Source organism: Centruroides sculpturatus, unplaced genomic scaffold (assembly GCF_000671375.1).
Source record: "Centruroides sculpturatus isolate CEXI.00-Female unplaced genomic scaffold, Cexi_2.0 scaffold1192, whole genome shotgun sequence".
Lineage (NCBI taxonomy): Eukaryota > Metazoa > Arthropoda > Arachnida > Scorpiones > Buthidae > Centruroides > Centruroides sculpturatus.
Genome location: NW_019385618.1, coordinates 229,675 through 243,771, shown reverse-complemented (window position 1 = coordinate 243,771; position 14,097 = coordinate 229,675). Strand labels below are relative to the sequence as shown.

The following is a 14,097-nucleotide window of genomic DNA, read 5'->3' as shown; positions in this document are numbered from 1 at the left end:
CGGATTACCGAAAATAATTACATATTTTGCATTGTTTTGCTAGCAGTAACTTACAATATTCTCTACTCCAACTGTTCGAACAGAACTGCTCACATAAAACACACGAAATGTGTGTCATCGAGTAAGAATTGGATTGGGAGATTCACATCGCGACATGCTTCTGTGCAAGCAGACACGTAACGGGGATGGGTACCTTGACGGGAGGTGCGTCGGACTACTGAGCATGTCGGATTAAAAAACGTCGGACTATAGAGGGACAACTGTAGTATATAAAGAATCTGGTCATAGCATAGGAAGTAAAATTGCAGAATAAAGAGATGCAGATGATGAAATAAAACATCTTGTATAATAGAGACTGAACCAATTGTTTTTTTCTTCTAGATTATCTTCAAATTGTAATTTTTGAGGGTGCTACTATTGAATTAGTTTTGATGAATGATTTTTATTTCCTTTTTTTCTTTTTCTACTAGCAATTGTTGCAGAGTAACATTGAGACATGGCATCCAATTTAGATTTATGCAGCAAACATACTTTCACAAAGTTACCCGAGTGATAGGATAAAATGTTTTTGAAAATGTTGTTTAAAACAATAAATTAACAATTAAGAACTCTGTATAAAGGTAGATCAATATTAAATCTTCCTAAAATGGAAAACAAACGACATGTTTAGTTCAATAATCTAGTAATTAATGTAAAAAAAACACAAAAAGTTTCACAAACTAACCTGATTTATAGTATTAAAAATTAATGAAAGTTTAAGTAGTAAAAGTCCTTTATTTCATTTATCCTTTTATTAAAATACTGTTTTAAATTATAAATGCCCAAAATGCTTCCCGATGTGCATTGGTTTGAAAACAGCATGAAACCATCTTTTGAAAGTACATTACAATCGCAATAATTTGGCTGTTCACTAGTTTGAGGCATTAAGTAATCTGACATTAGTCGATTCTTGGGTATTACCAGCTGTATTAGGCATTTCTCTTCAGAATACACACTTGCAAATATTACAGAACACTGCTGTAATTTGCAACAATGATGGTTGTATGGTGTGATGCATATTGATAAGTCATTGCAGCACAACTAAAAGTATGACAATCGCCATCTTACCAAAGAAAGCAAAACAGATTTTTTTAGGTGAAGGAGAAAGTGATTTTCTGTACAGAATTTTATTACTTTGACTCAAGATCTTAATTAATGATGAATCTAGGAATAATCTCTGGTTACTATAGCATCCAATAAACATTGCTAGGCACCTCAAGCTTTTGTTTTCTTTATTTGGCAGATCAACATGCACCTGCATCTGTTCAAATGTGAGTAAACATAGAATCCATGTTGTTCAGATGAATGTCCTGTGCAAAACAATCATGCAATATTACATGAACATGAACAATGCCTTGAGACATTCCCATTTATTCTCCCATTGACTCACTTTCACTCGACACTGTTTTCGTGTGATGACAATAGCAATGTTGATTTCTTTATTGATCACAGCTGTTTTTCAATGGGTCTGGTCCATTATGAACAGATTAATAATAGAAAATTGAAATTAAACTGAACAAACACATAATAACTGATAAATTAATGAAAGATTTTTAAAATGAAACAAATATTTTAAGTGCAGGTCATCATCATAGAATAGTATATGCAATTATAAATTTTATGTGATACTAGATAGTTCTTGTCATGCTTGACAAGGAGCTACTTAGTTAATGGTCTGGCCTTTTGTCCCATTCAGGTCGGTTGGAGCTCTTTGTTAATATGTTACTGTAACATGGGGAAAAGGATGCAATGTATTCATCCTACCCCCTTTCCCTAATTAATATATTATGTTTCCATGCTATTCACTTGTCAGACTGACCCAACCGAACAACATAGCAGATCGTAATGGTATAGACATTTCTGTCATTTACATCTTGGATATGGAACCATACCAAAATTTCTGTAGCCTCATAGACTGTCTTTTCTGAGTAATAGAGAAGTTAATATTCTTTTAGTTTCTTGAATGAGAAGGCAAATTCTAAACAAAAAATAACAGATGGACTTTGGTTACTATATTAATTAAAACTTCAAAAACCGGCACAACTGCAACAAGTTTCAATATTCATGTAACTGTGTATTCATGTAACTTCTTTTGATTTATGAGTTTGAAAATAACCATTTTAAACACATGATTATAACAATAACAACAAAGAACATGTTGCCAAAAAAATTTAAAGTTTGGGTATTAATATTATATAATCAATTATAATAATAATAATAAATATATGTGGCTTATTAAGATTTAAAATTGTGGTATTCCAAAGTAAGCACCCTGTATATTTTGACATTAATATTTTTTTATTTTATAATAAATTTGTGAAAAATACAAAAATTAAAGGAAAATAACGTTCATAAAATGATGATAGAGCTGTTTAGCTGTTTAATGGAGACAGTTTGAAAAAGTTTTAAAATTCAGTTTATTAATTTATTTATTTTTCAGGTGGGAAATGAGCTTACATGAAATTTCACTTATTAATTAAATAGTGTACAAAAAATTTTTGGAATAAAAACATATTTTATTTTCGGTTATTTTTAAGCTTGGTTTTATTTTTTGTAAAAATTGCAACTGTTTAATAAGCGATACTGATTCATCTATATTGCAAAGTACATAACTAGGTAGCGGTGATGTAATGCATGAGTGATCTGACTTGAAACAATATAAACATTCCAATTTCACTTTTAAAATGCAGTTTCCTAGTGTTTTGGTGAATTTCTCCAATTAGTGACCTGTATGCTCGGCTGAGACATTACTACATTTTATTGTAATGTGTTTTGTGGCAATAATAACTTCTGGAATGGTCGTAATTATCTCTAACCTCATTTGCATAATCAAACATTTTTTTTTGTATGCTTTATTGACTGTTCTTTAATGCAATAATAGAATTTCAATGCAAAATAGTATTTTTCACTCCTTACTGTATCTATTACAGAATTGAAATTGGATACAATATCACTTTCGTATGTCTTTAAATTGAATAGCCAATCAGTGATTGACACTCTTCCATACAAAATTAGAAGACAGCAGTCTTTTTAAATATAATGTTTGTTAAAAAAAAATTTGTTACATTGTTTCCTTATATGCAGAAGTCGCCTCTTTTTTTTTGACGTCTCTTGTATTTGAATTAATTAGCAAGTTGCAACATCCATTACAAAACCAAAGATTCTTTTCAAATGTGTTGCCAATTTACCATAATTTTTGGAATATAAGCTACAGCTTAAATGTTGTTTTTACACAGAAGGGCGAGTTGACTTTAGTATTTGTTTAATAATAATTTTCAAATTTGTTTTATGAACTTAAATTCACTACTTAAGTAAATGAAAAATGTACAAATCATATTAAATTTTAATAAAATATGATATATGAATTTAGGAAATAGTGTTTTAATTCAGCAACATGCCACTGCCTATAATGCACCAGTGTAACGTACCAATGGACTAATCAGCCAGTTTGTAGGCAGTTGTAATTCTTTTGTGTGAAGTGATTATTCTGAAGATTCCTTCTAAAGCTATTGTTTGTGCATCCTTTGTGTTTATACACAATAAGCAAGATTCTTTTAGGAAATTTAAGGGAAGTAGTAACTATTCACTTCTCCAGAGTCTATGCATTGTTTAACAACTTTTTTCTTGATGATCTTTAAGAGCATTTGTTGCTACAGTTTCCACTTCTGCTGCTGATTTGGAATTTGCAATTCCTCAACTTCTCTTTCAATTTAAGAAATGGATAAAGCAGTCTGTATGGAAAAAATCGAAAGAGAAAATAGGTAGGGAAAGACATCTGTTGACTAGAAATGACCAATGCTAAGGATCATTATCTCAATGAATGATTCAGTTCTGTCTTGTCAGTAAATCAGGCTTCTTTAACTGCTTCACAGAGCATGTTGAATGTTAGAAAATTCAATGCTCTGGATTCAGCTGTATCACGTGGCTCACGATGGAGACAGGAAATTTGATTAATGATTTTGCATAAGTATGGCTTTCATTTTCTACTTACTTGTTAGTTTGAGCTCTACCTACTGTAGACTTCTCACTAAATTATGGATGACAGTTACAGCGAGAGTCTAAGTTGTTTTACTTTGGTGGGCTGACTACAGACTTAACAAACTTAAGAAATATTAAATTTTTCATTACTGTTAGTTTTTTTTATAATATAGGGTGCTTAGTAAAGTCCTTATGTATTACTTAACTGACAAATTCAGGTAGCTACAGTAACAAATGTGATGTAAAAGGACTTTACTATGAACTAAATTTCTAAAACTATGTGTAGTTTGCCAGTGTTGAGTGTTGAAGTATGTTGTATTGAACTGAATGAATGTTTGTTTGTTTTGTTAAGTTATGGCAATGCAACACTTGGGTGTTCTGCCTAGGGGAATGCCTTCCGGGAGATCTTTTTAAGGGTAACTGGCCCGTATTCAGGCATTACAGATGTGGAGAAAATCTGGTAAACTATGCGTGGTTGGCCCGTCCGAATGAGGTGCGAACCCATGACCAAACTCCCAGTGTTCAGGGAACAGAACAGCTTGGTCACTGGTGGTCAAACTGAATGAATATGGTTTATATCTATTTGTATTATTATTTTAATTTTTAACATATCAGCATGTGAATGATAATTTATTTGTGTTAAACTAATTTTATTCCTAAATTATTAATAAATTTGGAAGAATTATGTAAGCATACAGTCTACATTTTCATATGACAATTGCTGACAGAAATATCTGAGTACTTCTTGAAATTAATTTATAAATCATTGCTGTATTCTTTGATAATAGAAACAAGATAAACAATGAAGGTGGCAAAATTAAGGCAACATTTGATCAGTTGTCAAAAGAAACAATTTATGTCTGAGTAATTTACACTCAATGCAATTTTAATTTTGCCACGTGTATCTACCTTGAATTACTGTCAATTGATTAATTCTAATATTTGTTCATCTAAAAATAGTCTTTTTCAGTGTTTTAGAAATGTAAAAAGTCAGTGTTTATAATTTATTTGACAATAAAAATGGGTAATTTGTCATTATTTAACTTTCTTTAGCACTGAAATATTCAATATCTATAGCATTGTTGAACTTGTCGGTAAATATCTGAACAGATTTTAGCATGTTGCGGTTCATTGGTGTAACACATGATGCATACTGGAATGTAACCATTAATTTGGCTTTTGAAATAATTTCCTATTTATTGCAAGTCTAGTGTTGTAAATTGAGGTTGTGTTTCTGGAAATATTGTTTATTATAGAGTGGCCCTAAAGTCCACTAGCAGTTTTATACCGCAGTAACTAAGGATATACAAAAGTTAAAATTATGCATTAAATTGTACTTGAGAGCCTAACTTTTGACATTGTTTCACATAGATAAGTGGCAAGAGTCAAAGAGTAAATAAATTACATGCTTTGGATATAGAATCAAAGACATAATGTCTTGTTTACCAAAATATTAGTGCGCATCTATTTTTCTTTTTGCATGGTGGATATATTCCAAAGAATGCTGTGTAAAAAGTATAGTATGTGTATCCTGTAGAAAAATATTTAAAGAATCCACAACTTCAATGGAACAAAATGATAAGCGATCTACAAAAGAAATAACGATAAATAATGTTAACATAAAAACACTTAACATTATTTGTATGCAAATATAGTAAACACAAGGTAACATAGTATAAAAAGAGGGATAAATGTATTTTTTTCCAACAGCTGTTATTGATTATTCCGCAAGTTAATGTGCACAATATTTATGAATTGTATTAAATATTTTTTCAAGTGTAAAAGTACACACAGACTTTAGGACCACACAAGATGGCCAACAGAGAGATGTGGAATTTTATGCAGTGTTCATAGAAAATTCATACTAGTCATAAAAGGAGATTAGTTCTACTTTACGATCTGCACGGATATAAATTGTAAGGATGGCTGAGAGGGTTAAGGCATTTGTCTACCACTCCACAAGACCTAGGATCGAATCGAGCAACTTCCTGGGAATTTTTCTTTGGTTCTCCATGCTGGGAGGCAATACTGAATGCAACAACTGTTATTGTGAAAAGATTTCAGCTACTTAACGCCAATGATCATTTCTAATGAATGTATGATCTAAAGCGATATGCAATTACAGCTTTACTGTTCTCGTTAGGTTTGTACACAATCATTCACCTTGAAATGAACATACAAATTGCAATGTCTTACATTCGTCACCAATAGTGGAAATTGACCAGTTGGCAATGAGGATCATTTCTTCCCATTTTGATCACATTATTAACACCACATGGAGTTACAGCAAGTTCATAAATACAGTATAAATTAATTAAACAATATAGTTTTAAAATGAAAGTAATAATCTTGCCTATGTTTCAGTTAAATAGGTATTTAATTATATAATTGACAGTTGTTTAGTTGTTCATACCAACCTTTCGTTGACAACTTTCTTTTGCTGAAAGTGTTGTTTATAATGAGAATGCCACATGGTTTAGTATCTCATTTCCTGCCGATCGTTTAAGTGACATCACAATGTAATCATTCTGCTTAATGACACTACTCGGTATCACCTACTTGGATATGTGGGTTCCATCCTTCATTACTCCTTCCTATTGTGAGCCTGGTCAAACCCGCAATGAGTGTGAAAGAAAATCAGCCCTCAGTGCCCACAAGACAGAAATAGTTAAAGAACCTTAATATTCTCTGAGCAAAAATCCAGATATTCAAAATACAGTTCGAGTCTCTTTGATCATAAAATCTGAAGATTTTAGTGGAAAACAAACACACTCCTCTCACTGAGAGATGATTTTCAAAGTTCAAGGACTTACCTTTTGTAGAAGTGTACATTTATCTTTCAAACCAGGATTATTTATTTAAAATTTTATTTTCTTTATCAGTTTGCAGTACAAATTTAAGCCAGACAGCAGTGTGACTATGTTGTCAGTCTCCCATATTGAAGGACTAGATTTGAATTGGTTTAGAATCCTATAATATATTATGGACGTCTCTTTGTTATCCATATTTGTGCCAAACCCATAAAGAAGCAGCCAGTGGAGAGGAATGAAGATTGATGTGTTCGGAACATTTACCACCTGTGAAAAGTTGACTGGGTTGCTCATCTGCTTTGATCCCAGAACCTCAGAGAGATAGGTTGATGTCTTAGCTGCATTGACCTGATGCTGCACATTAATAGTTGTAATAATTAAAAGAATTAAAAATGTTTGTTAATTAATTATCCAGAAAGAATAACATTTGGGTGTTTTTGTTGCAGTTTATTTTTAATGAAAACAGGAGTCATGGCAGTGACTCCCCAACAAGTATAAAAGTCACTGACTGACTACACATACAGGAATCAGAGTTGTCAATTTTGGGGGCTCAATTTTTCGTCTCCGAAACACGTGAAGTAATTCCAAATATCTTGTTGAAAAGACAATTGTTTTCTTAGGTAGTGTGCAAAATTTAAAGATTTTCTATAAAGCCGAGTTGCCGAAATATAAGCAAATTTTTTTTTTTATTCAGGGTAAAGTTTAAGAGAGCTGTCTGTCTTGCTGACAGACTTAGTCCTTAAAGAAATGAAAGAAACAAAGAATAAAAGTTGGAGAGTAGGGTGAAGGATAGAAAGTGAAGTCAGGGGATCACATGAGTCGCCTAAACCCGGCATTATTTAAAAAAAAAAACAAATAACAAAATGACAATACACAAAATATATAAAAATTTACAATTGTGGCTGCTTTGCCAACAATGCAATTATCAAAGTTAAACAATTTAAGCTTAACAATTTGATAGTATTTACATTATTTACACAATATCAATTCTGTTGTATTGGTCCAGATGCTATTCCGAATGTCTGCCAGTCTCTTCTTGAGATGTCAGTGTCAGTCCATTGTTCATTGGGTTACCATCTTGTTGGTTTTTGTTCCTTCTTTCCTTTGTTCACAATAGCTTTCTGGTTGCTATAATGAAGTTGCAAAGATGTCCATATAGGGTTCTGTTTTGAATCATTTCACTCTTTTAGTGGCCAGTTAGATCCAGCCATAACACACTTGGAATTTCTCTCGTTGGTGTTCATACTTGCTACATTCGTAGAGACAGTTAGAGACATCATCTGTTTTGTTGGTATCAGTATCACACTTATCGCTGTTTCTTCTGCCAAAGCAGAAAAGATATATGTTGAAATTTCCATGTCCTAGCAGACACTGTATGACCTCATAGTTGGATCTAAGATGTCTGTCTGTCTCTTGTTGGTTGTTGCTATGAATCTCTATAGAAATCTCCCAGTTGTGGAGTGTTCCCACTCCTCCTGCCATTGTTGTTCGACTATCTCTTTGATCTTATTCTTGACAATAGTAAACGTTATTTTTTTTATATGTTGTTGAAAGATTTTCTATTGTGGCCCTCTTTGCCAACTTATCCACCAGCTCATTCCTGTCATTTCCCTTGTGTCCGGGGAAACGACAGGAATCAGCTGGCGTGTGGAACGTTGTGGAATTTTATTATTTTATTTTTGCTTAATTTCTGGGCCAATTTAATAAGTTCGTTGGCCAGTTGTGTCCTTCTGTTTTGATTCCTAGGTGTGTGGATTATGACTCTGATATCTGTGTATCTTTATTGGTCCCTTAAAACTCTGGTGTTTATTGTCTATGTCTTGCAAAGCCTTGAAGACTGCCCAGAGCTCTGCTTGGTAATCATGCAATATTTAACCATTTTTAAACTTGCCTGATATGTTTTAAAATTTTTTGGGTTGTATATGACTATTCCAGCTCCAGAGCCTTCTGTGTTCTTTGATCCATCTGTAAAAATTTTCCATTGTTCTCTCTGGTTATGTGCTTGATCTATGTCTGCTTTATAACTGTTCTCTTCCACTGGTTGTCTAATTGTGTCCATGTTTTTCGTTGCTTTTTCCAGTTGGTTTACCTTTATTTCTTGAATGAGTTCACCAATATCTGATGGTAATTTTTCCTTCTTGATTTTGTCTTCTATTTCTTTATTGTTTAAGCTATTAACATCTTCCTTTATTAGGGACCATTCCCATACAAGTTGTTTGGCCCTGAGGTCTATTGGTAAGATACTTGCTAGAACCGACAGTGCATCAGTCGGGACCATTCTGTAAGCCTTGCAAATGTTATTTTTAATTAATTTCCTTTGTATTTATCATTGTTTTCTTTTTGTTTCAACTTCGTTTGCCAATTCGCCTCACATCTGTACACCGTATAGGATCGTAGGATCGTAGGCTCAATTGCCGCACTATATATTAATCTTGCTGATTGGTGGTTCAAGCCCCAGACATTTCTAGAAATTTGCACGAGTGTGTTGCTTTTCTCAAGCATTCTTTGGTGGATTTTATTTGTGTGTCCTTTCCAGCTGAGTGCCCTGTAAAAAAAGATGCCAGGTATCTCAACTCGTTTTTGATTTTCTTTCCATGCCAATTTGTTTTTTAAGTTGTCCTCTTCCTAATTTTTTTGAATACACCAGGATCTCACATATTTTATAATTTATTTCCAGTTTATGTGTTTGACTCCACTTGTTTATTTTCTCCAGGGCTGTGTTTCCTTCCTCTGTTAGCCTGTTGCAATTCTTGTTTGCTATCATTAGAACGACATCATTTGCAAATGCCTGTATCTATGCTCACAGTTTGGCTGTACACTTCTAACAGGCTGTCGAATGCCAGGTTCCAGAGGCCCAGTCCACTTCTCGAGCCCTGCAGGCATCCTCTGGTAACCTGCAAATATAAGCAATTGAAAAATGCCAAAATCACCTTCTTTTATCCTGGCAGTGCAGAAACTCTTAGAGAAAAAATTAATGGATCTAGAAAGCTCAAATTTTAAACTTAAGCCTTTCTTGTTATAGGTGAGGTGCTCACAAAATTTTCGGGAGGATAGGTCAAAGTTCACGGGGGTTACTCATAGTGCTAATTTAGTTTTATGACTTAATTTTATGCTTATAAAGATAAAATTGCATGGAAACAAATAAACTTTATTCAAAATATTACTCAAAACTTCAAATTTATGCCAATTGAAACTTTTATGATTTTTCTAAATGGCTTATTGAAAGCATTGTTCGGTCGGCGCCAACTGAAATGAATATTGAAAGCATTTGGTCAGTGGTGTGTTGAGTCTATGGCCGCCAAGCACTGACCGATCTTACGTCTGTTTTTGTTTAATAATAGAATTATTAAACAAAAAACATCAGAAATGTAATAAGTTTTTACTTGGCAAAATTTTTTTTACATCTCTGACAGTTTTGTTCGGATTCTTGACACTGAAGCACTTCTTTTCTTTGAATTAAATGTAAGATTATCTGACTAAATGGTGTCTGTTTGGATTTCAGAAATTCCATAAACATGACGACGAAACGTCAGATAGACCAAGATCCCGACTATGAGAGTATTCCTGCTGAACTTCAGCAGAAGAGATTGCGTCTCATTGAACAAGATGGTTAGATTTTTTTTCTATTTGCATGTTTTTCTTAGAAAATAGTGCGTAATGAACTAACAAATTTAACTAAAGAATCAATTTTTGTGCATTTTAGCTCGTGAATTTACGATAAAGAAAATAGAGAAAATAATCCGAATGCAGTTTAATAAAGAAATAAAGATGAAAGAAGCTGAACTACAGTTAATTGACGAGGTTAGTTTGTTTGCTATTGTAATTTCAGGTTTAAAGGGATGTTTGTTACAAAAAGCAATCGCTGGTCTAATAATTAAAATGTCTAGTTGTTATTGTTTTCTAGTTAAAGCATTGTTCATCAATTACCAGTCATTTTATATCATTTTGGGTACAGTTACAGCCATCTTGATCTGTTACACTTACTCCGTCTATCCATAGATTCTGACATAGAGGAATCTACATCAGAATCTTTCAAACTTTTTATCAAGACCCCCTTCTTACAACAACAAATTGTTTAATCCCCATTTACAATGAAGTTTTTATGACTCTTTCCTTATAATATATTGTACAGAACAAATCTCTAAGTGGTATAATCTAAAATTTACATCTTTTTTACAATTTTAACATATTGAACAATAACAATTAATTATTGAGACGGAGTGCTAGTGAAGCCTCTTCTATGTAGCGTACAGAATTGTAGTCGTTCTCAAAATCTGTTTGATTGATTTTGATTAAACTTGGCCATTTTCTATTAGTTCCAATGAGAAAAGTAATAAAAAAAATGGGGATTCATGACTTCGTTTTTGAGATATAAGGTTATAGCATGAGCAAGCACGACAAAGTGATATCACACAAATCTCAAATTTGTCATGCAATGTTTCAGTCATTAGTGAAGGCTCTATAGACTTATAGAATCAAGTTTGTTTTCAAAATTTAATGGCCCCATTTTGATAAACCTTTGCCATTTTCCATTAATTGTGATGAATCCAAAAGCCTAATGAGGGTGCATTTAAATGTAAAAATTAGGAGTCTGTGGCTCTGTATTCAATGTAATGTAATAATTCAATGTAAGAGGCATTAAAGTGACAATGTCCATCCATACTCTGATGAGGAAGGGTGCACGTAACAGAATTTAGGTCTCGGTGTCAAAAATAAAAACAGCATCGCATTAGCTTAATGAAAAATAGGTGGGAAAACAAACAAAACACAAGAACAAAGCAATCACCTTCAATTGCTTTGTTCTTCGATTGCCTGTCTATGTCAGTAAGTGCAAAGGATTGTCTCTCTGTACCCAGCCAGTACAAGGATTGTGTCCTATAAGGCCCAGTTCTAGACAGCTCACTAGACAGAAACTACTATGTAATAAAATGTATTAATATAGTAGTTATATTTTGTACAAGTTGAAATATAATGGCATTTTAACAGAATGTTTATTTATAAAAATTTTCTTTGTACATCAATTTGAGCATTTTATAAGTTGGTATAAAAGTACCACAGTTAGCCATCTCAAAAAGTATGAAAAAGGCGCACCTTATGAAGAATATACAGTACTGACCAATCTAAGCAAAAAATTCTGAAAATTTGGTAGCTCTAGATGAGAAAAGGACACAAAATGTCAACGAGAAGGCAATATGCATAGTACAGAAATGGTAATTGCAAATTAAATTATTTCAAGAGTATAGAGTATTTTTGAAGTTATCATACAAAATCTCATTATCGTAGATTGCACGCCCCTGGAATAATCATACAAATACAATAAATATTTTACGGATGACAACCCTAGAGCACAGTAACCTCAATGACATACGGCATCACTCAAATTCAATTTAAAATAATAATAGTTTGGGAAAGGAAATGCAAATGAGATTATCCCAATTATCCGAATTGATTATACTAAACAAATGTTTAAGTTTTAAAGAAAAAACACGCTAACACTGCCATTGGGAACGGAGATTTTAAGCACTCGATTCAGCTTATAATTAATTATCTGGGAGGTAATACTTGGGTTTTTTATACGGAAAATAGCATGGGACTATTTTCATGCAAAAAGTGAGAAAATTTTTCATTTTTATTACAAAGATAATAGTCGATAGAAAATAATATTTTCTATTTTTATCGACCATAATTTTCTTTTTAGATCAAGATGACATTAAATACCGTATTTTTACTAATAAACGGAGTAACTCAAGAGGGCATACAGTAATATAACTGGCTAAATCTGGCACTTTTCGGCCTACCCCTTGTGCCGCAAAACCCCAAATTCAACCAACCTAATAAACAGTGCGCTGTCTATCACTTTTTTCAACTTTCAGCTCTGCTGTTTATAAAAATATATCTACAAACTTGAATAATAATGAAAGCCAAACCAAACACGTTAGCATATTATTGAGCTACAATAAGGCCAATTTAGATATATTGTAGCCTGATAATATGGCAGTTTGTTTGATTTGACTTTGCTGTTTATTCAAGGATGACTGTTGACGGAATGATTGGTAAGTTTTCACAATTCTATATTATGTTTACTCACTCTTAACATTAAATATTTCTTACAGAAACTTCATGAAGCAAGAATAATTTTAGATCGTTTAAGGGCATGTATAGTGATGAAGTACTATTCTTCAAATGGTGAACAGGTATTTAATTTTATTATTTTTGAACAGAATTTTATGTTTCTTCATGATAAATAGTTTCTTACTTCTCTTTAGATTAGCTTTCTTGAGTTATTTGTACACAGTAATGAATGAATTGAAGGTATTTAGTGAATAGTCTTGCTGAATGCATGTGTCGCATATCCTTAACGTATTTGTGTTTCTAATGAATAGCTTGAGACTGCGTAATCATTTTTCTTTAAATTGCTTTGTATCTTGTCCTTGAGTTTTGCAATGCAACTTAAATTTCATCCACTTCTAATTAAGATAGAAGGCTGAAACTTAGAGGACTCACCTGTCCGATGATGATGCATTTTAACGATGTTATATGGGGTGGCCCCACTCCAATGTCAAAAAATGTAACCAATAAAGGCATTGTTTTCCAATTAGGTTGTTCAGAGTAGTCCATCTGTACATCCCACGGTGAAGAAATGTCTCGGAAAATCTCCAAAATTCCATCCACAAGAAAAGACTGTTAATAATTATTCTCCAAATTCGAAGATTTCTTTGAGTGATCTCGATTCCACTGCCATTGTAAGTGTTTATTTTAGGGATTTTGGAAATTTCTTATTTAATTTAAACATTTTATTGTATTTATTATCATTGTTTTTGAAGTCTCAGTCTGTAGATACGCACAATATTAAAGAAAACGACATAAACCACGGAGTGAGACTCAAAAGGAAGTTATCCATTATTGTCGGCAATGTATCAAAGTAAGTAGCGTGTTAATTATAAATACATACCAATTAGTCATTGGATAATATTATTTAAACATTGTTATAAGACTTTATCTGCCAATCAATTTAACAATTATTTGCATAAATAATTGATTTCTGTACAAAACATTTGTCAATAATGTCGAGAACTAGGAATTAAATTTAATAAGCAATACAGCTTGACTTTACATTATCTTCTCTGAAATTATTTGACTGTTAGAAATCAGGATAAGAAGAAACTTTGATCAGTATTTAACTGATATTAAAAAACGTCATATTATTACACATTTTATAAATAAATACATACAGACAAATGCATAATATAAATATATGCATTTGTCTGTA

General features: G+C 32.4%; 1 protein-coding gene across 1 annotated transcript in view; it reads left to right on the top strand.

Annotated features, from left to right (window-relative positions):
• Positions 1–7,715: 7,715 nt before the first annotated feature.
• LOC111640650 (YEATS domain-containing protein 2-like) overlaps positions 7,716–14,097 on the top strand; it is a 28,764-nt gene continuing 22,382 nt past the window's right edge. The window contains exons 1-6 of the mRNA XM_023386682.1: positions 7,716–9,849; positions 10,330–10,436; positions 10,531–10,628; positions 12,941–13,021; positions 13,427–13,570; positions 13,652–13,749. Of these exons, the coding sequence (XP_023242450.1) occupies positions 10,343–10,436; positions 10,531–10,628; positions 12,941–13,021; positions 13,427–13,570; positions 13,652–13,749 (515 nt within the window). The 5' untranslated portion in view covers positions 7,716–9,849; positions 10,330–10,342. The remainder of the gene's footprint in view (positions 9,850–10,329; positions 10,437–10,530; positions 10,629–12,940; positions 13,022–13,426; positions 13,571–13,651; positions 13,750–14,097) is intronic.